This window comes from Crocuta crocuta, unplaced genomic scaffold (assembly GCF_008692635.1).
Source record: "Crocuta crocuta isolate KB4526 unplaced genomic scaffold, BGI_CrCroc_1.0 scaffold479, whole genome shotgun sequence".
NCBI classification, from domain to species: domain Eukaryota; kingdom Metazoa; phylum Chordata; class Mammalia; order Carnivora; family Hyaenidae; genus Crocuta; species Crocuta crocuta.
In genome coordinates this window covers 981,677-1,005,576 of record NW_027531875.1, presented here as the reverse complement: position 1 = coordinate 1,005,576, position 23,900 = coordinate 981,677, and the positions used below count along the sequence as shown (strand labels likewise).

Genomic DNA, 23,900 nt, shown 5'->3' with positions numbered 1-23,900 from the left:
ACTCCCTCTCTCTCTGACCCTCCCCTGCTCACGCTGTCTCTCTCTCTCTCCTAGAAATAAATAAAACATTAAAATAAATAAATAAATAAAACCCAGATAGTTCTCTTACCCATGACTCAAACCCAGTGTTTGGCATTAGGAGTAGGTACTTTACCAAGTTCTGGGCTGTGTTAAGGTAGCACTGTGGAGCTGTGGAGCAAGGATTTTGTCCCTCCCTGAGGTTATATTCATAGTCCAGTAACTCTGGGGGGCTTCTCATGGTCATGGGCTGGTCTCATTGCTGAGACTAAGGGGCAAGGTCATGGAGTGACGTAAGGAAAACCCTAGGTGGCATCATGTGATCTCTGATCTTTTAGGGCTACTCGGGGTCAGAATGACCCAAGAATGAATGATCATCTCAGGCATGTGGGATCCTAAAATTGGGACAGGGGAAGGCAGACATTCTAGTTTTATTTTTAACTGTCGATTCTCCATGGCAGTGAGACGGAAAACTTTGGAAAGACAAATGGTCCGCAGAGCATTTCTTTTCGTCTGTGGGATGTATTACATAAAAGTGGATTTGCTCTCTGGGTTTTTTCCTTAGAGAGACTTGTGCCTCTGGAAATACAAATAGTTGTTCATCAGTATGGAAACTCTGGCTAGATGAGTAACTGGAATAAACCCAGTTCATTTTCTCATCATCAGGAGAATGAAGAAATAAATTATGGTATGAATCATACATTGGAATATTAGATAGCAGTCAAATGAATGCACTGCAAATACATAGGTAATCTTAACAATATGATTGTGAATGAAAACTGTCCCCAAAGATTATAAATAGCATGGTAGCCTGTTGTGAAAGTGAAAGATCAACAAGACAGAAAACAAAAAAGAATCTGCTTTTTCGGAATACTTATAGATGTGATTATTCTTTGTAAAAATGAAAGGAAGGAAATGGTGAAGAGGGTATAGGATGAGGAGGTAGATACAAGTTAGTGTGGATGCTCTAGTTTTTGTGATGGATGGTGGTTTTGTCATTGATTACTATATTAAATATAAAGAAAATAAAAATAAAAACAAATACAATAAATAAATACTAAATAAATAAACATAAACACTAGTTCATATAAACCAGTCAGCAAAGAAATAAAATAAAGATGATGAGAGTGTGTCAAGAACCTAGAAGTCTGATTAATCCAATTCTCTGCATCTGCGACTCATTTTTAAAAGAGGAGGAGGGAGTGAGGAAATAGATTTTTACGTTGCAAAGAAAATAATGAAATGTCACTCTCTAGGCCCATGCTTGGTTCCCACACAGCACTGTGGCCTGAAGGCTTCACCTTTTTCTCCCATCTCTCATGTCATTTGGTCCATTTGGTTCTTTATAAATGAAAAACTAAGGTAGGAAAAACATATGGTTCCTCTTCTCTGATATCTATGTCTCAAAGAAAGGTAACATGTCTACATTTTTTTCTCAGAGAAGCAAAGGTAGGAATTTTAGAAAATGAAAAAGACCATGTCCAGTACGAGAAACTGGCCGCCGGACCCAAATTTTGGAGCCTGTGACTTACAAGGATGTTAAACAAATGTGCCTCCGAATTGCCTTTATTGCCTCATTTCCTTGCTATTGCTTTTCCTCCAGTGTTATTCCCTCAGATGCTGTTCCCTTTGCCCTGCACGACTGTCTCCACAGCTCGCCGTGCTACAGGCTTGAAGGGTCATGAGGAATTTTGAAAGCTAGCTGGTTCAGTGAGCCTTTTCCATGGAATCTTAATCTTTCCAGCAGGAAATAGTATTTCCCTTTGTTGACCTCTTTTAGAACCTAAGTTAAGCTGCCTCCTAAGGCATTTGCCTTTTTCTGAAGCAGGATCAGTGACTCAGCCTGACGTTTCCTAGGTGTACCAAGAGCTGGGGGCCTTCAAATAGGAACTAATGACATCTCACACTTGGGAAGATGTTGTCTCCCCCCATGCGTGCGACCCACACCTTCTAGGAGAAGGTTGACTCTTGTGTCGTGTGCTTCAGGCTCTCACGTGAAATTGGAGAGTTCAGTCGATACAGCCCAGATCTGAGGATTCACTCATTGATTTATAATCTAAATGGAGGAGGAAGAATCCTTACTGTTCTCCATCAGAACCATCTTCCATTTGTTTATTTTCATGCTCATTTTGATTTGCTACTCACACCTCACCTGAGAGCCTCACCTCACTCCCGGTTCCTGCTCCAAGTCCTTTCCCCTGATTTTGGTCTTACGTGGTGTTGGGATCTAGATGTAGCTCAGTAATCATAAGAAGAAAAATAAAAATAACGGCAGTATTTTAAGGTGTTTGCTGAATGCCAGGCACTACTTTTTCATATATTTACTTATCTAATCTTTTCAACAACTCTATGAGATAGATGCTATTACCTTTTTCCTTTCAGAGATGAAATTGAGGCACAGAGAGACTACATGCCTGTGCCAAGGTCACACAGCTAGTAACGGTAGCTACTAAACCGTATCACCTCATAAACAGCAGAGAGAAACAACTGCACAGAGATTGAAAATGCAAGAGAGAAATGGAGAAGGGGATACATCATTCACAAACCAACGGGAAAGGACATTAAGATGTTAGAAGTGGAGCATGACTAGGGCTGACAAGGTCCAGTGACGTAACTCTCTGGCAGACTGTTTCAGTGCAGGGAAGAGGAAGTTCAGTGCTGCCGAGAAAGTCAAGGGAGTGTGCTGAGATCCAGAGGCAACTTCAGTGTAGATGTGGGTTGTGGCACCCCTGGGGGTGGGGCCCCTGTCACAGGAGGGCGGGGCCTGCAGAACAGGAGCTATATGGTGTGACCTGGAGGCTGTCTGTCATCCGGGGTGGCAAGAATAAAGGCAGGCAGTCAAGGCTGTTAGACTTTAGAGTCTTTTTTTAAAAATTAATGTTTATTTTTTATTTTGAGAGACAGAGTGTGAGTGGGGTAGGGGAAGAAAGAGAGGGAGACGGAATCTGAAGCAGGCTCCAGGCTCTGAGCTGTCACACAGAGCCCCACGCGGGGCTCGAACTCACAAACTGTGAGATCATGATCTGAGCTGAAGTTGAAAGCTTAACCGACTGAGCCACCCAGGCGCCCCTAGATCTCAGAGTCAATTAGGAAAACGGTGCTGGCTTATGACAGAAGTGAAGTTAAAAAAAAAAAAAAAAAAAGAACAAAATGAAACACCGTGTTGTTTTTGAATGTTGTTGCAGGCACTGCCATGAGTAGTGAATTATGTCATCTCCTAGCAAGTGGGTGTTTTTATTCCATTCATGGTCTTGAATTGCTTGCAGACACCACCAGTTCACTGAGAGTAGAAAATGAGGTGACTTCACAAAAGACCCATCCGTCCTCTCCCTTTCGCTTACATTCTGGACTTAAAGTCCCAGACTTAGCCTAGCCCTAGTGCTGACTTTTGTCAGTCCGCATTTCTCTAGCCCAGGCCTCATCACCTCCTCCCTCCCCTGGTACCTCCCTCGGCAGTGACACCGGTACCCTGCTCCCACCCAGCCACCTCCAGGTTGCTTTTCCCTGATTTAGGTTTTCCTGCCAGACACGGAGGGTAGGCACTTCATTTGGTAAACACTGGATAAACACTTCTCCTTAAATAGAAGCAGCAGGCTCTCCAACTAGCTTATTTAAAGAGGCAGAAAGTCTGTTCAGTTCTGTGAATTTGATAAGAAATTAAAGATAAGGAACATGCAAGAGTCTGGAAAATTCTTCAGGGAGGATTTGCTTTCGTTATTACCAGGCTCGCAAAATAATCAATTAGGATGAAGTTCAGGGCCTCATTGGATGTAACCCTTCCCAGACCTGTTCAGCATATGGCAGTGGGAGATGGCTGCCCCTGAGCCCACCTGCCGAAGGGGTTTTGTCCAATGCTGCTGATTCAGCGTGGAAGACGATGTGTTGCCTGTGTAGTTCATTTGGTGCCATACAGCGTGCTAGCCTTGGACACATTGGCCACACTGAAGGCAGCAAATTAGAGCTGATGGGATAACCCAGATGGAGAATTTGCTAGATTGCGAAGTTATTCTCTCTGCTGAATGGTATTTGACGCCCCCAGCACTAAACTGGTCAGTCTTTCCTCTTTCAAACTGAATTATGAAGACTCCGAATCATGGACCAACTACTAACTATCCCACTAGGTTTGCAAACCAACATGTGTACACATGAGTTCGGCTGGACCTGGGCCAGTTTTCGAATGTGTGCCTTCTCTATGTCCCTGTCTCCGCTTCCAACCCTCTGATGGCTTTAGCCCAGGAAGGTGCTTCTGGAGAGCTGTGAGGGCTCAAGCTGCTCTGGAAGTTAGACTCTTCTCTTCTGGGCACTTTGTCTTTGAACCGACTCCTCTTGTTGGCAGCTGGTCCTCCTTGACTTCTGCTCACTTACCTTCAACTTCCCATTGAAGAAAGTCTTTTCAGTCTGACTGCACCTGGAGAGAGAGTCCGTGTGCTCTTTGTTTTTGGAGCTCCGCTCAGTGTGGTCTGTCAGCACTGGCTGCACAGTCAGCTGAGATTTATTGAAAATGCAGATTCCTGGATTCCCCCCAGACCTTCTGAACTAGATTACCCAGAAACCTGCACTATTATTCAACTTTCCAATGATCTTTAGGCACAGTAAGGTTTAGGAATCATTGCATTATTAATAACAGTTATAAAATTAATATTTATGAGCCTGTCAAGCATGTCCCGTGCATTTCACTTTTCATTTTTTTTTAACTTCACAACAACCCTCCAAGATAGGAACTGCTATCCACCTAGAGCAGGGCCTGCCTGACACATAATACATGGCAGATGCTCAATAAATTTTTCTTAAATTAATTAATCTTCATATATATATATACATATACACACATACATATATATATACACATGCACACATATACTTGTACATATACATATATACGTGCATAATACATACATGGAGTCAGGCTGTTATAGTGCCTTCTTTAGGTAGAGCTTGTTAGTGTGTGGCTTTGCAGGCTGGCGCCTCCTTCTGGTGATGCTGGGTAGTGCATCGTAGTGCCAATAAAGGACCCCAGAGACATCTGATTGGCCTTGGACTGAGTTGATGGATCTCTTGTCTAGTGTCCTCTGCTTGGCCATCTCTGGCAAATTAAAAGGGCCACCTATTTATTTAGGACTAATGAAGACAGCAGGCCCAGGGAAGTTGGGTGGTCATTCACAAGACCAGACAGCACTTGTCTTTCCTGTAGTTTACTCAGATTGGTCAATACATAGACTTAATTCTCCCTAGAGGTGAAGCAAGGATAAACCCTCTATGTTTATCATTTCTTTCATCCAGTGTCTTGGTCAGCAGGTGTATTTGCTGTATTTCTGCCAAAACGGTGGCTGAGCCAGCCCAAGATAAATGAGTGAACAGGTGGACTTGTCTTTGATCCTCTTGGGCCTGCTTTCTCATGCTCCTTCCCTCCCTTTCTCGGAGCTTAGAGCTACCAGGCTCAGTGGACTGGCCTCTGGTGAGAGGAGCTCAATAAACCTATGTGCATTTTCTCTGGGGCTTTCTGAAGGTAGGGTTCTAATCTGGGAACAACTCTAGAGATTTTTGGAGGAGACGATGGGGAGTTTGTTTTAGGACCACAGATTTTTAGACATACTTTGTCGTACATGCATACACACACACACACACACACATACACACACACACACACACAGAGTAAAAAATAGAAACATATTCTCCACTGACAAGTGGCTAAAGGAAAACTACCTTTTTTAAAGAACAATTATAAAAATGTTTGACTTAAAAGGAGGCTTGGGTGGCTCAGTTGGTTAAGTGTCCAACTTCAGCTCAGGTTATGATCTCATGGTTCGTGAGTCTGAACCCCTCGTCGGACTCTGTGCTGACAGCTCAGAGCCTGGAGGAGCCTGCTTCGAATTCTGTGTGTGTGTCTCTTTCTCTGCCCCTCCCCTGCTCATGCCTCTCTCTCTCTCTCAAAAATAAACATTAAATAAATAAATACAAATGTTTGACTTAAGTAGGAGAAGGCATTTCTTATTGTGGGGCTTCTTAAGGAAAAGATGTTTTTAAAAAGCTCTCTTCTGGCCTCCAGGCCACTGTACCAGTAGTTCCAACCAGAAATAATAATAGCTAACTAACATATACAGAGTGCTTGCCATGTGCCAAGCACTGTTCTAACTTCTCTGCATGCTTCACCTAATTCCTGCAATCCCATAACAATACTTACTATTAATATCTTCATCTCCACTTCACAGATGACCCATCTAAGTCAGAGAGAGGGTAAATGATTTGCTTAAGGCTTTAAAGAATTAGTAGAAGAGGCATGATTCAAACCCAAGTGATTGGACTCCAGAGCCCTCTTAATACTACATTAAATGGTGTGACGGCTATTATTATAAAATGCTTTTTCTTTAGAAAAAAATTGAATTTTTTTCTAAAGAAAAAGCAAATTGTCCAAAATTGTAATGCCTCCTAATTTTTTGATGAGTTATTGCACGTGGTTAGAAGAGCCAAATAGCTCAGAAAGATATAAAGTGAAAATAAAGGTCTCTTTATATCCCCACCATCCCATTTCCAAGAGAAACTACCATTAACAGATCTTTTTTATCCCTCAATAAAAATGTTCTATGCATGTAGCCAGTTATATATTATTTAAAGATTTGTTTATGAAAAGGAGGCATGCCACACCCACTCTTCTGCTTTTTGGTTTTCTTTTCTTTCTTTTTTCAAGTTTATTTATTTATTTTGAGAAAGAGAATGTGGGAGGGGCAGAGAGATGGGGAAAAGAGAGAAACCCAAGTAGGCTCTGTGCTGTGAGTGTGGAGCCAGCCCCAGCCTTGAACCCACAAACCGTGATATCATGACCTGAGCCAAAACCAAAAGTCGGACACTTAAATAACTAAGCCACCCAGGTGACCCTGCATCTTGGTTTTCTTATCTAGTGACAGGTCTTCAAGATGTTTTCACTCCAGCACACACAGCTTCATGTCACTCCTTATCATGATTCCAGAGTAGCCTCCTAGGTCCCTGTATCATCTGGTTTCACCAGTCGCTATTAATGGGCTTTAGGTTGTTTTTTTGATGCTTAGGTGCAGGAGAAATTCCTAGCAGTACAGCTTTCTTTTTTATAGGTATTACACCAACTCATGCTCTTGCTAACTCTTATCAGAGTATTTTTCCCAAACCTTCAACAGAACTAGTGATATCAACCTTTGCTTTTTAATTTTTTTTCCAGTCTTGTAGATTAAAAAAAAAAAAAACTTATTTACATTTACATTTTTAATGTTATACCTGAGATTGAATCTCTGTTTGTGTATGTTGGCCATTTATTTTTCTTTGCCATCTGCCTGTTCATGTCCTTTGCCCATTTTTCTGTTAGGTTTTTTTTTCTTTTTCTGATTTGTATGAGCTTTTGGTAAATTAAGGAAATTGGCCTTTTGTCTATCATATGTTGTAAATATTTTCTTTCAGTTTATTATTTGTTTTTGACTGCTATTTCCCCATAAGCAGTTTTACAGTTATATAGTCAGATTTTTCAGTATAAAAGTATTCTCTATATACTTTAATTTGAACTTCCTTTTGTTTTTAATTGTTTATGTATACGCTTTTAAATTTATGGTGGCTCCATCCATTGATCATTCAGAATGAAGATAAATCCTTTCTGAAATTATGACATAAATGAAAATGATACTTAGAGTTTTCCAGAAAGACTTCTGTTCCGAAATGCAAGAAAACCTGTGTATATATCTTCAATTAGTTTATTGATCTTTTGATCAAATATTCCTTTTCTAAGATAAACATCTCTAGGGGTTTTAGGGAATAGTTTGCAAAAACTAAAGCAAAAAATCCTTTAGGTTGTGAAGCATTTCATGGATTCATTGGCTAGTTGCCCCNTTTTTTTGAGTCCCTTCTGTAATTACATGTGTCCACTGCCCCAGCTGCTCCTTAATCGCTCTGTTTGCCTTCAGTGAAAATGGTTCCTTTCCTCCCTAGAGACCTTTAAATAAAAGATCTGTGTATCTGTGTGTGTGTTGGGGGAACAGGAGGAGGATGAAGGGATAGGGAACTATTTTTTTTTTTGTTATTTTTTTCTTTTCTAATTTGCTGCCTCTATTTGAGGTGGGGATATAGGTGGCCAACCTGAATTAATTTGATAGCTTTGTGATGACAAAGGATAAAGGAAGGTTTGGGGTTGCTTCAATCAGTGGTTTAGAATGGCTTAACACGGCTTAGTCGACTGCCTTCAGAGGCCTGTGATGCTCTGATGTATGAGGACTCCATAGTCTCCTGAACGGAGGCAAAAATAATAACGTCCTAAGAGACCAGATCGCAGGCAGTGTTTCAAAAAAATAAGTCTAGTTATCAGTTTTTTCCACATACTCTTTTTGTTTCCATGTTTCCTTCTCTAACTTCTGGCCTCACCATCACATGCACAAAATGCTTATTACCCTAACGTCAGGAGTAATGAGTCAGTAATGAGTCTCCAGAGTGCAGCAGTACTACCAAACAAAATCCACCAGAGCTTCTGGAGGCCAGCGAGCCCAGCTTCTTGATAGTGGGAGAATGCCTTTGGCTGCGGGATGAATAGTGACCAGGACATTGACAAAACAAGTTCATCCTCCCCTTTCCGTCCTGGAGTCCTGCTTCACCAACACCAGCAGCTGATCGAAGACAATATTGATGAAGATGACTTAGAGATGCATATTTTCAAACCCTCTTTAGCTGATCAAGCGCAAGTCTTCAGCAGCCATATAGTGTGTCCTTTGCTTTGTTGGAGTATTCTCTCCAACAGGCACATGGGGGCAGACACATTCTTGACCACAAAAACTGCTTTAGGCTAATGCCATCCAAAAATAAATATGATGCAATATATATTAAAAGTTTTCAAATTGAGCACGTCCTTTGACTTAGAAATTCCATCAGGCATTGGTTCTAAAGAATAGCAGGCAAAGGTATAAAGATGCATACCCTGGAAAATCCACTGAGCATTAGGCCTATATTTTAAGAGCATGGACCCTGGGGTCAGACAGCCTAGGTTCAAGTCTTGCCCCTATTTCTTGGGAGTTGTGTCCCTTTGTGCATGTCACTCAGCTTCTTGGCCTCATTTGTAAGAGGGACTGATAATTGTCCCTACCTCATAGGGTCTGTACTATAATGAGAAATAAATGAGTTAATATGTGGGGCGCCTGGGTGGCTCAGTTGGTTAAATGTTCAACTTCAGCTCAGGTCATGATCTCACAGTTCATGAGTTTGAACCCCGCATTGGACTTTGTGCTAACAGCTCAGAGCTTGGGCCCGCTTTGGATTCTGTGTCTCCCTCTCTTTCTGCCCCTCCTAGCACTCTGTTTCTCTCTCTCTCTTAAAAATAAATAAACATAAATAAATAAATAAATATCTAAATATGCTTAGAATGGTTTCTGGCACATAGTGTTTGTTACTAATAATAGAAAAATTGGATATAGCTTATATATTCATTAATTTAATAAAACAAGATGTAGTATGTTTTAAAGATAGTCACATATTAAAAGAAAAGCAATTAGGTTACATAATAATGTATTTACTAGGGATACTGAGTAGTTATATACCAAAAGGTTAACTAAAGTTATTTTTTTGGTGCTGGAATAATTGACTACATTTTGTCTTATGGATCATTGCTATTTTCTAAATTTTCTACAAAGGAAATGTGTAATAAAAATTGTCCTTTTAACCCCTGCAGAAGATTAATAATGGCTAACACTTACTGAGACCTTACTATGCACACAAACACACACACACATGCATATATATGTATGTATACGTGTGTGTTTGTATGTATCACACATTCATTATTTACAGTAACCTTAAGAGGCAGATGCCATGATTATCATCTCCATTTAACAGATTTAGAGACTGAAGCACAGAGAGATGAAGTAATTTACCTAAAGTGAGCTGTAAAGGTGGGATTTGAACCCGGGCTGTCTGACTCAGGGCCTGTGTTTTTAGGTTAGTTTCTCTCTTTGTATGATTTCACTACAGAGTAGCACTGAACTGCAGTGCCCGCAGCAATAACCTAGTTGCATACAAGTCTAAAGGAACAAAGTGTCACTCCTTCCTTGAATCTTTGTCTCTGTTGCCAGCTAGTAGATAAATGGGGGGAGGGGGGGGTCAGATTTCCAGCCTTCCTCTTACTTGTCTTGCTTAGTAAATGTATATCAGATAATGTAGTAAAATTGACCTTTCTGTGTATCCCTTCAAAAAAGTGCATTGATTTACATTGTGTTAACCAAACTGGAAATGTATTTTAAAAAATAGCAAACTGAAATGGTATAAGTAGCATAGATGTTTTTCTCTATCATATTACTCATTCTGAATGCAACCGTTGGGTAGCCTGAATGAGTCTTGTAACTTCTTTGAGAGTGCAGAAGAGGGAAAAAAGTGACCTTGGGCCCTGCCCATACCTAAGAGTTAATATATTGAGTTCCAATAGCAATAAAGTGTAGAGCAGACTTGTCCCTTTGGTTCAGAGTACATAATTACCAAAGATCAAAGGCATCCCGAGGAACAATGGATTTTCAGCAGTTGCTTGTTTTGTTCTAGAATTTCCCTTGTAATTCAGGCAGGTAAGTTATAATTGATGGATTTTTGTATTTCTTTTAAGAAATGAAAATTGAAATGTTTCAACATCATAATCTTATGTTAGAAAATAATATCTCAAACCTAGTGGCTGGAACCACGGGATCTGTTTTTGAAAATGGTCTGCCTTTATCGCTTAATAACTGACCTGATAATTTATTAGCACACAAGGCTGGTTGATTAAGGCCTTCAAGACTAGCGTATTGCTGGATAGCACTACCAATCATGAATCCTTGAGACTGTAAAATACTACACGTTAGTCAGTGCATTACTCAGAGGCAACTAATTACATTTGGGGAGCTCATTACAACATTAGACAGTCTCTGAAATCCAGAAGGAATAGCCAGTCTCAGTCCTGATAAATTGCCACCCTAGTTCTCCCAGAATTCTGCTGGGAATTGGGATTTGCTGCTGTCACCTGTGCTAAGAAGCCATTCTTGGTCTTTTCCCAGAAGAGGCTGAACTTCCTGAGAGGTCCTAGAAGCCAGAAAAGGGATTTTTCTCTCTCTGCCTTGCCATTGCCTGGCAAAACTAATACAACCCATCAGTGAGAGGATCTGTTCACCAGTGGGCCAGTCTGGCTGCATCTTGTACTAGTGGGTCATCTTGGCAGTTAGGGAGGTGGTAGTATATAGTTTATCCAGGCATCTCCCTGGCGCCCTTCCTTCCCACTGCCTTCCTGAGGATGCAGCTTGGTATGGAGAGGTGGCACAGGGCCTTGGTCCTGGCCAGGATTTGTCCCCCACAAGCCTTGGACAGATCAGCTTTGACTTCTTCAGTAGTAGAATAGTGAGATAAATATCTGCTTTACAGAGTTGTCAGGATAAACAGATACAAAGAATAGAAAACGTCTCCTAAAGGGTCTTGTGTTATTATTGTGAGGATAATTATTATTAGAATCTCAAAGGATTTAGATTATTCATATTTTCCTCAACTCAGAAATGTGAGTTGGCTCTGGGTTCTAGACCTGAGAGTCACCAACTGTGTTGGAGTTGAGAGATAAGGTCAAATAAAGTTGTATCCCTGGATCTATTTTCCAAAAGCATATGGAACATTATCATTTTTTTAATCCTCTCTTTCTTCTTCCCACTTCTTCTCTTTTGCATCTTTCACTCTCTTTCACTTCCCCAGGCAATCCATGGAATGTTTCCATTATTACTATTTCAGAACTATGTATTTTTGTCAGAAATGAATTCATATTAATTTTTGTGCCACATATCATGTTTCTAGCTACACACTGAACTGTAGTCTGTACTCAAAATGGAATGTAATTTTTGTAAACTAACAAACAANCCCCCCGCCCCCTGCCACACACAAGAAAAACTTCACGTATCCGTATAATCCAGTTTCCATCACTGTCACTGTGAACTTTCTTCATTCTGTTTGGAAATGTTCCATTTCTGCTTTTTGTTAGGGTTGTGCTCTTAATAGAAAAGCAGCAGCTGGAGTCAGAGAGTCGCTGATCAGATAGTGACAGTTCAAGCAGTTATCTGGGCCCAGGCTTTCTTCCCAAAGGCTTCTCACTGGCTGATTCTCTCCAGACCCTAGCGTGCCAGATTCAAGTATGGCTAGCTGACTGCAGAAGCCCAAAGATAAACTCTCCCGGAAAAACTCCTTTGGGACTGACAAGTCTGCTTTTTCATTCTGCCTGAAGTTTGGGCCTGGCTTGTTGATGTCGTCGAGGAGTGCCCGACACACAGGCAGAGGCGTGCGTCTCTGCCCCGACCATGGGTCACCGTTGACAATCAGCTGGGTGACGGGTGTCTTTGTGAAACCGGCTTCACCGCGCTTCTGAGCTGTGTTTGTGAAATGATGTCGATGTACTTGTCTTGTTTGCCTTGAGGACAAGGCTGGGAGCCTAGAAGCTCTGGAATCCTCCACCTGCTGAGCTCTAGTGTGCACGCACCCCGGGAGCCAGGACTGGAGAGGCTGGATGCTGGCCAGCACACTCTCAGGTTTCCTTTCCTTCATGCCTCTGTCTCACTCCCCTGTTGTTTTCCAGGTAGCGAAGCTGACTTTAGCTCCTCGAGCAGCACGGGCAGCATCTCCGCTCCTGAGGTCCATATGTCTGCCGCGGGAAGCAAGCGGGCCTCCTTTTCACGCAAGTAGGCACCGTCTCCTGCTCTGTAATTACTAAGATGCTCTACACAGGTGACTCACCTATACTCTGTGTTTCTATGGAACCATCTGGATTACTGTCCGTTCATGATTTTGTTATTATTCAGTGAGTAGGTTTTGTTTATTATAACGGTTCGAAATCAGAACTTTCCCCTTACCAACTGTGGTCACAGGGCTTGGCCAACGTGTGTATCCCCAGTGGCTGTCTCTCATCTGGCCCTTGGCTGTGTGTCCATTCATCCTTCTCTCCCTTCCCTTTCCCTCGCTCACTGTGTACCCAACTGGTATCCACCTCCTACCTGCCCTCCGTCATGACTCTGTTGTCTCTTGGCTGTGAAGCCTTTGACTTCACCCTTTATTTCCTCCAGCTGAGTGTTGTCTTTTTTCTCTTTGTGAGAGAAACATAGTGACCCCCGATTACTCCCAGCATTCACTAGAGGTCGGGGGTGAAAAAAGAATAAAGTTAATGGGCATGGGAGGCCACCACCATAAGAGGCATTAGAGCAGAATAGCTAAGTACGTGGGCTCTGGAACCAGGCTGCCTGGTTCAAATACCAGCTCTACAACCTGTACACTCTGTGGCCTTGAGCAAGTTGCTTAACTTCTCTGTACCTCAGTTTTCTCATCTGTAAAATAGGACTATAGTTATACCCACATCTTAGGGTTTATTAGGATTAAATTAGTCAACACACATATAGTGTGGCTTCAGTGCTTAACACATACCATGCATCAACAGATGTTCACCATGGACACTATTTGGGTTGGGAGAATAGAGGAACTGTGGGAAATCATGACCCACCATTCACATTTAGAGACAAAGGTCATAAGCCATGGGACTGTTACCTTCTGTCAGTGACTTTATTCATTCAACAAGTATTAATTGAGCATCTCCTATGAGACAGATTCTGGAGATATGCCAGTAAATAAAGCTCCATGGAAATTATATTCATCTAATAGGGAAAAAAAGACAATAAATACATAAATAATAGAATTATTTTTATTTTTATTTTATTTTTATTTCTTTTAGAATTATTTTTAAAAACACAGAGAGAAATGATATTGAGAGGAATGAGATACGTGGTACGTTTTAAATAGGCTGGTTCCAGGACAGCTCTGTGAGAAGGGGAGCCCTGAGCCAGGGACCCGAATGAGTCAATGGCGTGAGCGGCAACACACTTGGAGGTGATTTGTCTTTAGACTTTGGGCAAGTCACTGGACTGTCCTGGGCCACAGTATCCAAGTTTGTAAAAAGAGCATTGGATCACATAATTTTGAAGGTCTCTTTGTGGAGAAAAACTGGCTAATTTCTAGAAACTTGCATTCCCAGGAATCAGCAAGCAAATATTTTCCATTCCTCTTGGGTGAGTAGAACGTTTATCTGATGTTTATAAAGGGAACTGAGACCCTCTCTGGTGTAGTTTTATTGTCAAAAACAAAGCTGAAGCCAGGCAGACAAACAGAAGAGTGAAATCCACAGTGAAAAAACACAATTGTTCTGTCCTCAAACACAATCTGTTTTGGAAATAAAGTGCCTCTGGGATCACAGAATAAGAATATAAACATTCTCAGTGTAAATCAGATGTGGCTGGCTCTGAGTATAAACCAGTTATTTAATCCATTCAAGAAAATTAGCACATATCATGGTACAAGGTATCAAAGAGCAGAGAGCAAAAGAAAAAAGAAATGGCCTGTGGAAGAGGCCAGTTTTATTAAGCATTTCAAAAGAGTTTGTGTTTGTGGTTAATTTCCAAGGTAATGTCAACAATACTGAGTGACTTAGAGAAAATGGTCTAGTCCAGAATCCATGGTTTCTCCAAGGGACTAAAAATTGACATGTTAAACATAAAATAGCTAAATAGAATAATGTGCAAATCAGATGCAGGCATCATAGATGGAAAATTGGAATCGACAATGTTCTATCTGTTATCCTCACTTGGTTTTTCTTTTTATCTGACCCAGGCACAGAGCAGTCAGTAGATTTCTGTGAGGGGATACGGTGGGCATCTCACGTAGGATTTGTGTTCTGTAGGACCATGCGGTGAGAACAGCTCCCCTAGATGGGCCAGGTATCCATGCCAGACTTTATCATAGCTTATGATCCTTTTAAATGGCTTGTTCCTCCTGTAATAAATGGATTTTCTCTGTGGAGAATTAGCTCCTGGGAGGAAGGCAAGCAGGAACATTTGGTGACGGGGTGGGAGAAATAAACAAGTGGAGGTGGTGAGAATATTTTTGACAGGGCATTTTAAAAACAAAACTTAAAAGATTTACAAATGATCTCTTCTTACCGAAGGCCAACGTGGCAGACATTTCTGAAGAATTCTCTGTCTTAAACTAAAATCCTAATCTGATCAGACGCAGATAGAAATGAGAAGGAAAAAAAGTTTGGAATGTGAAGTCAGAGAAACGTAGGGTTTATAAAATTTAGCCTCCATTATTTATTAGGTATGTGAGCCAGAGCCCCGAGACTTACTGTTCTGGAAAATGGGTTAATAGTGGCTTGTACATCACTGAGTTAAATGAGCTAATATGTGAGTGTTTAACATGGTGTTCAGAATTTAGTAAAAGGGTCATAAGTGGATTTTAGTCATTAGTGGTAAAAATAATACTAGTGGACATGATGATGAAGATGATGATGGTGGTGATGATGATCATATTAGTTTGCTCAGGCTGCCGGCACAAAATATCACAGACCGGGAGTCTTATAACAGGAATTTACCTTCCCACAATTCTGGAGGCTAGAAGTCCAAGATCAAGGTGTCAGCAGGATTGGCTTCTTCGGAAGCCTTTCTCTTTGGCTTATAAAAGTTCGTCTTGTCTCTGTTTCTTCCACATAACCTATCTCTGTGCCTGTGTCCAAGTTTTCTCTTCTTATAATGACACTAGTCAAACTGGATTAGGATTTAATTGAATTTAATTACCTTTCTTTAAAGTCCTGTTTCCAAAAACAGCCACGTTCTTAGGTACTGGGGGTTGGGACTTCAACATTATGAATTTAGGGGGTGGACACGATCTAGGTCATAACAGTGATCATGGTGATGATGATGATGGTAATGTTACCCTGAAGTAAAGGACAATGTTGAGGGGGGAGTGGATTGAAATTCACCTGGGCCCCTTATGAGGTTCCCTTCTTCCCTTCTCCCTTTTTCTCACTTTCCATTTACAGCATTCAGGTATGCAGGAAGTGGGCAGGGTCAGCAGAATTCTGTCTCCTCTTTGTAGAGGGCATCCTTCTTGTCCACCACACCAAGGTATTTAGGGTGGGCTGAAGAAGGTATCATTGAGTTTGACTGCTCATGGCGGTGACAAATATGGAACCCCAGCCTCTCCTTTGAAAATATTTTGCAATGACTTTGTACCCATATGTGCTAGCATTTGAACTGAACTAAATGTAAAGAGCAAGACTGATATATTTATTTAAAGGAGCTCTTCCATTTTTAAAAAATGTTTCTTTTTAAGAGAGAGAGCGCGCAAGCAAGGGAGAGACAGAAAGAGAGGGAGGGAGACTAAAGATCTGAGAGTGTAGACCCCGATGGGAACATGAACTCAAGAACCGTGAGATCATGACCTGAGCTGAAGTCAGTTGTTTAACCAACTGAGTGACCCAGGCGCCCCCAAGACTGATATTTTTAAGCATGTAGTTTCTTTTTTAACAAAGTTAGCTATTATAGTCTGGTAACTCATTTCCTGAAATATATTTGAAGATCTTATTGTACTATAGTAATGTTTAATACTTGAAGACATTTTGCTTTATTCAGTATTACAGATGAGTTCTTAAAAATTCCCATCTAACTTGATTTGTATCTTAATGACTGCATTGTAGTAAAAGGTCAATGTTGAATTCTTTAGGCAATAACCACATACATAGTCAGTACCTAATATACCTGTTTACAAGGTCCAAACAATATATTCTGTTTGTGTAAAGTAGGAAGGAGACATTTTTGTTGCGTTCAAAAATCTGTATTTAAATCCTAGTTTGGCTGTGTGTTCTTGGACCAGATTTTTCCCTGAAATTCAGTCACTTCACATAACTGAATACTTCACGTATTTCACGTACTATAACTGAAAGGTAATAATTATACCAGCTTTACAGTATGATGCTCAAAATCAATGTAAAACTGTGTGCATCATAAAGCGTCTGTGCTAGGGCACAGAAGCTCATTGGTGAAGGTCAACTCAGAAGAGAATTCCCCAGGTCAAAATTAGGGCTACCTCCTTACTGTCTCTCCTGACTTGTAGTGGGGAATTCTGCGTATTTCTCGTGGTCACGTTGAGAAATAGGCCGGTTGGAGTAGACTCGGAAGTGAAGTGTGGAGAAGCAGACGCAAGCCAGAGCCCGTCTGTGTTCTTTTCTGCTGCTCAGCCCAGCACCACTGGGCTGCTGAGTTGGCTTGTCACAAAGCCATCAGCCCATCTGTTCCATATAAAGTGTCCTCTTCTCACGAAGAGAAGGCAGAGTCCATTTGGATGATTTCAAAAGGAAAGCACTTTTTAACTTTAGAATTTGGTGATGTTTCATTTATGTGTGATTTACTGGGTTGACAGCTAGTTGAAACTATATTTGATTTTGAAGAAGTGTGGTTTTGGAGCCAAGTATACCCACACGCACACTCACATTTACACACGTTTCTCATTGAGAGGTGTCAGTTGCATACAGCTGTAAATCAGAATTGCAAAGAGGGGATTGTCAAAAAGCAGTACTTGTGGATGAAAAGTATCTTGTTCTCTTTTGTTTTCTTGTAATGTCATCAAGAAATATTTCTGACACGGAACTGTTGTCCTATTTAAGTAATTTCAGCATTCTCAAGATGCTTCCTTACATAGTGGGTGTCAGATCTCTGGAATGAGATTAATAGGGAAGTCCAAACCAGTTTTTCCTGTAATAATATCCTACAGCTGAATTGCCCTTAACATCTTATTAAATGCACTCACATGCATTCTTGGATTTGATTTTCACATCGACTCTGTGAGGACGGCAAAAGAAGGTTACTATAGGTCCCCATATATTAAGGAGCTCACCTGCTCAAGTTCCTAAAAGTGGTATTGCTAAGGCTCAAACCCAAATTATCCATTTAGCTGTCGTTTAGGGAGCATCTAGCATGTGCCATTAAGTCCTGGGGATATTAAACAACAGTCTGCACCCTCAGAAGGCCCTAGTCTAGTGGGAAGGACAAACAAGTGTGAGGTTGCGAAGCCATATGATAAACCCCAGGATGGAAGTTGGCACAGAGTACTAGAGAGCATCAAGGAGCCACATGTATACAAGCCTAGGGAAGAAAGAATCCAGAGAAAGCTGCTTGGAGTGGATTCCCATCAGTCTCAAAGTTGTAAGTATCCCGAGGCTTAGGGTAGGGAGCGGGAGAGCATTCTAGGCAGAGAAAATTCTAAGTTGAGAAACATAAAGATGATGGAGAACATGGATCGTCAGGAAACTGTAAGTTGTTTGGAATTCTGCAATACAGAGGGAGGCGGGAGGAGTGGCAGACGATGGGTTGGTTGGATGGGGAGGTAGGACTGGTCTTCCTGGGGCACTGGGGAGCCATTGAATGGCTTTGAGGACAGTGATATCCAGTTCCATTTTAGAAAGGCCACTCCAGCCACTCCTTGCTGAAGGGTCAAGATAACAGGCCATGGGATGAAGAGAGAGCTGTTAAAACATTTCAGCAGTTAAATGATAAAGGTTATGTTAAGTCATTGGGGATGGAAAGAAAATAGGTGGTTAAAACTGTAGGCGTGATACACTTACCTGAGCTGTTTGTCTGTCCTCTTTTCTCTTCCTCCTTTACGGGGGAAACCTGTGTTCCCTGATCCTCCAAATGAACCACCCTCATTTTCTTCCGGCAGCATGAACCAAACCCAGACATTTTAAAGCTGAAACAGGTGTACTGGAGCGAAAACCACAGCTTCAAACAGCCTCTAAAGTGAACCTAAACCAAATCAGTATTTGACATGGTTTGTGTTCTTAACAGGCATTTGGGATTAATTCAAAACAAGCTTTATGGTTAGAAACTATTTGAAAGAACAGCAGAGGATGAGGTTGCTTGTGCTAAAGCCAGAAGGAAAGAAAATGTCAGGCAGGTGGGAACAAGGCTGTCCCTAAGGACAGTAATTATATTGCCCCTCTCAACTCGAAGCTTGGATTTCCTTAGCAGTAACTGGCTTTTAGCAGGAGTAAAGTATTAGCATTTGAGCACCAGTAGCCCCAAGCATTTTAACTTTTTTCATGCTTTTTCTCCCAGCCGAGGTCCCCATGGGCGGAGTAATGGAGGCTCATCGTACAAGTCTGGCAACAGCCCACCCTCCCCACGGGAGAAGGACTTCCTGTCCATGCTGTGCAGGAATCAGCTGAGTCCCGTTAACATCCATCCCAGCTACGCACCTTCTTCCCCAAGTAGTAGCAACTCCGGCTCCTACAAAGGAAGTGACTGCAGCCCAGTCATGAGGTAAGTGCTGTTCATCTCCCAGTTCACGGGGCTTAGTTTGTCCTACTTGGTAAGTTTTATTTAAAAAAAAACTTTTAAAAGGTGGGGGAGGGATCACTTGGGTGGCTCGGTTAAGCATCCAACTCTTGGTCTCGGCTCAGGTCATGATTTCAAGGGTTCATGAGTTCAAGTCCCACATCGGGCTACACGCACTCAGTGCAGAGCCTGCTTGGGATTCTCTCTCTCTGTGTTTCTCTCTCTGCCTATCTCTTTCTGTCCCTCCCCTGCTCACGCTCTCTCTCTCAGAATAAATAAAATTTAAAAAAATTTAAAAACTTAAAAAAAAAAATGTATGGAACTCTTGAGCTCCTGCCTTATTTTGTAGAAAGTCACTTCTCCTTCCTTCCCACACTCAGCTGATCCTTCAAGGGTAGCTGCAGAAAGAGCATAAACCCCGATTTCTGGCAAGGCTCGGCAGCCCCGGGGAGGGACTGGATAGGGAAGGAAAGTGGCACCGTGGCAGTGGGAAGGTCCACAGAACAGGAAAGAATCATTCACGTGATCATTCAAATACCAGGTATCTGTTGAGTGCCATGCTGTGCCAGGGACCGTGTAAAGCACTGGGAGTGGGACAGTGGACCCTCCGCGGGGACGGTCCCTGTGCCAGCTGCCCAGACGATACCAAAGACATTGCTCACCTAGTGACAAAGACACGTTAAGGCTTCTCTGCCTGTTGCTGCTGTTTGTAAGGGGTCAGGAGGGGGTCCAACTCAGTCTGGACAGATCAGAGGAAATGACGTTGAAATGAAATCTGAAAGTCAAGCAAGGAATGAATTAGTCCCTGGCGGGCACGAGGTTGCAGGAAAAAGGACCTGCACAACCAAAGGGGCCACACAGGGGGACTGCGGGTTAGGAGGCGGGCGGAGTGCAGGTTCAGCGGGAGCAGGCCGAGGCTTGTGGCCAGGACTGGCTGCAGAGTNCCCGCCGCGGCCTTCTTCCCTCCGGGAGGCCATGCTCCTCAGTGAGCTGTCCTCCAGCCGCGATGCCCAGCGCTCGGCCAGGCCTGAGAGGGCCCCACGTTCCAGCTCAGGAAGATTTCTTCAACACCGGGCATCTCTCTTACAAAACACACACTCTAGTGACAGTGGAGTGGCCTTTTCCCTTTGGAATACGGAAACTTTCCACCAAATCAGCACACTCCTGCCAGGGATGGATTTCGGAGCCGTCTAAATTCAGCTAATAACAATCGGGCTGTTTAGGCAGTGACACATCCTGTGGAAAGTCAGGCCTTCTTGCTCTGGGTCCTTCCCTACCACCCCCGCCCCCACTCATTGTCTTCTAACAGTGCGTTACTCGGAACCCGCAGGCAGGCCTGCGCACAATCGTGCATTATTTTGTATGAGGTCATTCTTAAGCCATAGAAAACTCCTCTCTCCACTGTGTCCATGCTCTCCACAAACACCCTCCCCACACTCTCCGAGTGATGAGCAGTCCTAGGAACGGCAGGTACGTTACAACCCCCTTCCCAAGTGAATCGTGCATCACGGAGGTGTCTGACCCCAGTACCCAGTGGCCGTTCCTTCACAGCTGTGCCTTCATTTTTCTTTTTATAGAAAAAGTAACATTTCATTGCTTGGATTGTTTCAGGCGGTCTGGAAGGTACATGTCCTGTGGTGAAAACCATGGTGTCAAGCCCCCAAACCCAGAGCAATATTTGACTCCCCTTCAGCAAAAAGAGGTTACAGTGAGACACCTGAAGACCAAGCTGAAGGAATCGGAGCGCCGGCTTCATGAAAGGTGAATCTGCATTCCTTGCACACTGAACTAAGGATGGTTTCTTTTTCCATAAAATGAAATACAAACCCACACTATAGAGAAATAGAAAAAAAGAAAAGTGTTTTCATTTTTCTCACATTCCTGAAATCAGTCTTTGAAAAGAGCCATTTCCTATTCCTCCATGATTTGGCTGCTTTAGGAGCACAGGGGACCCCCTCAGGTTCTAGCGGACCCTCTGCTTCTTCTGGGGGTGTACAGCTCGGACATGAAGAGTTGGGTGTGTGCATGGCTATTTTTAAATGGCAGGAACAATCCCATACTTCCAGTACTAAGGGTCACACCCAGGGCCCCAGTTAAGTCCTGTTTATCTCTCTGAGAGCGTGGACAGCCGTGTGCATTGTGATTCCTGTAAGCTATTTCTGTGCCGAAGGAAGAGGTTCATTATTCTTGGCTAAGTGTTAAGGTAAAAAACAAAAACCAAAAAAACAGCCCATGCTTAAGAGATCTTATCTCAGAGGGAAAAGACCTTTGACATCTTGGGGCAGGCCAGATTTTCTGCTTCATGATTTTCCCCCAGAACCTTTTGGGATTGACGAACAGAGCTGTGACCAGGGTGGCTGAGAGCTCAGGACAAGGGTAGCAGGAGTCAGACCTTACTTTCTGGAAGTCTTTGTTTATGACTTGAGGAATCTCTGGGAAGTTTTGAGCAGTCACGGCAGGGAAGCGTGGGAAGGCAACAAAACTGGAGAATACTCCGGTCTCAACTTAGAGAAGCAAAATTAACAACATCTTTTCATGAAAATAGGATCCCAACCGCCTGGTTTTCATATCCGCTGAGAATATGAGAACTTGTATTTACATTCAAGAAGAATAATACATTCAAGAAGAAATGATCAGGAAGAATCGTCAACAATTCCTAGTGGGTCCACTAGCATTTTCCCGAGGAGAGAGGAAATAATCGACTTTCCACAGAGTCCTTCCAACATGCAACATTTTAAAATTCAAAAAAAATTCAAACTATTATTGGAATGTGATCAAAAACAATTCTGCAAGGCTAAAACTTAACCAGTTTTCCTTCTGTCTTTGATCGGTAATTAGAAGTGAAATGAACTTTCCTTCCACAAAGTGTAGACATACGAAAAAGGTGGTCTGTGGACATTTATAAAAGTGGGTTGAAAACCTCTAATATGTTCTATGAACAAAATTTCAAATATTGAGTACTAAATAGAAGTTAATGCTTATCCTACCCGCACTGCCTGACAGATAGCACTCAGAAAGAAAGAAAAAAGACAACAACAACGGACAATAGTCACATTTTTTATTCTGGTTCTAGTAACTCTTATCATTTTTGCTATTTTGTCATTAAGGGGGGGGGGGCAGTTCCTGGTTAATACCCGTGAGAGAGAAAAATCAAAACTGATTTAACCTCCGTGTTTCAAGGGGATTCTGTGCCTCAGAATCCCCGGCCTCGGGCTGGAAGGTGACCTGTCTTCTCCCCGCAGGGAAAGCGAGATCGTGGAGCTGAAGTCGCAGCTGGCCCGCATGAGGGAAGACTGGATTGAAGAAGAGTGCCACCGCGTGGAGGCCCAGCTGGCCCTGAAGGAAGCCCGGAAGGAGATCAAGCAGCTCAAACAGGTCATCGAAACCATGAGGAGCAGCTTGGCTGATAAAGATAAAGGCATTCAGAAATACTTTGTGGACATAAACATTCAAAACAAGAAGCTGGAGTCCCTCCTGCAGAGCATGGAGATGGCGCACAGCGGCTCGCTGAGGGATGAGCTGGGCCTGGACTTCGCGTGCGATTCCCCGGACAACAGCTTCCCCCTCGGCACCCCTTTTGGCAAGATGGCCGACGGGCTGTCTGTGGAGGAGCAGGGCGCNACGACCGACGTGGTGCCCTACAGCCCCGCGGTGTCGGAGCTCATTCAGCACGTGCTGCAGCTCCGCGACCCCTGGCCCTCGAGCTCTGCGTCGCCCGATGGGTCCGGGGCCGACTCGACAGAAAGCTTCCCCGAGTCCGTGTCTGCGTNCCTGGAGCTGCTGCTTCCTGGTGGATCTCCTGGCCGTGGCCGCGCCGGTGGTCCCCACCGTGCTGTGGGCGTTCAGTACTCAGAGAGGGGGCACGGATCCCGTCTACAACATCGGAGCCTTGCTCCGGGGCTGCTGCGTGGTCGCCCTGCGTTCGCTCCGCCGCACCGCCTTCCACATCACAACCTGAGTACGAGTCGCCGTCGCCGTGTGCCAGCCTGTCCCGTGTGGCGTCGTGCCCGGTGGAGAAACCGCAGGTCGACCTGTGGCGGTCTCCAGTCTGTCGTTTTGGCTCCTCGGTGTTCGATTTGCACTATATTTAGTTGAAGCCTGTTCCCTGTTGAAAAACCGGAGGTGTCTTCAAAGGCATGGAGACCTGGTTCCAGTCGATGCCCCGCCGGTGGTAGAGAAAGCATGCTCCTGACCCTGCCGTGTCGTCTGAGGTCCCCGTTCTTAGCCTAGCGGTTCAGGAAGAGAAAACGCAGAGTTTGCACTTTTCAAGACAGCTTCTGTAAGGCTGGCATGTTAGCTCCTTGCTTTGCTTTGTACCGTTTTAAAATGTGTAATTGTTACAGCATTCCAATGGTCTTGTGCACAGCAGGGGACTGTAACCAAAAATAAAACTGTACTTGTGTAATTGGTTTGAAGAAGTCTTGAATAGCTCCTTAGTGTCTTACTTGGGGTTGATAAGGTTTGAGTGTTTGCAGTTTTTTTTTTTTTACTAAATGTAGCTCCAGAGTCGTAAAATGGGCTTGTTTGTTCCTAAACCTGTTAATTGATGAGACTGTACGTAAGTTTACAATGTATTAACTTATTTTTTGCTTATTATATAGTGTTTTATTGGAAATTGTTTGTAACCACACACTTGAGCATGATGAAAATAAAGATTAGTGTTTCCATTTAAATAAATGTTTTATCCTCCTGTAAAATAATTATCTGTGTGCTTTATATGGTAAGAAAGACTAAATGGAG

At 42.9% G+C, this 23,900-nt stretch overlaps 1 protein-coding gene across 1 annotated transcript in view; it reads left to right on the top strand.

Annotated features, from left to right (window-relative positions):
- Window positions 1–23,647, top strand: part of SYBU (syntabulin) — a 72,083-nt gene extending 48,436 nt beyond the window's left edge. Inside the window, 5 exon segments of the mRNA XM_077772944.1 lie at window positions 12,587–12,689; window positions 18,942–19,145; window positions 20,772–20,921; window positions 22,403–22,933; window positions 22,935–23,647. Of these exon segments, the coding sequence (XP_077629070.1) occupies window positions 12,587–12,689; window positions 18,942–19,145; window positions 20,772–20,921; window positions 22,403–22,933; window positions 22,935–23,118 (1,172 nt within the window). The 3' untranslated portion in view covers window positions 23,119–23,647.
- The last annotated feature ends 253 nt before the right edge of the window (window positions 23,648–23,900 follow it).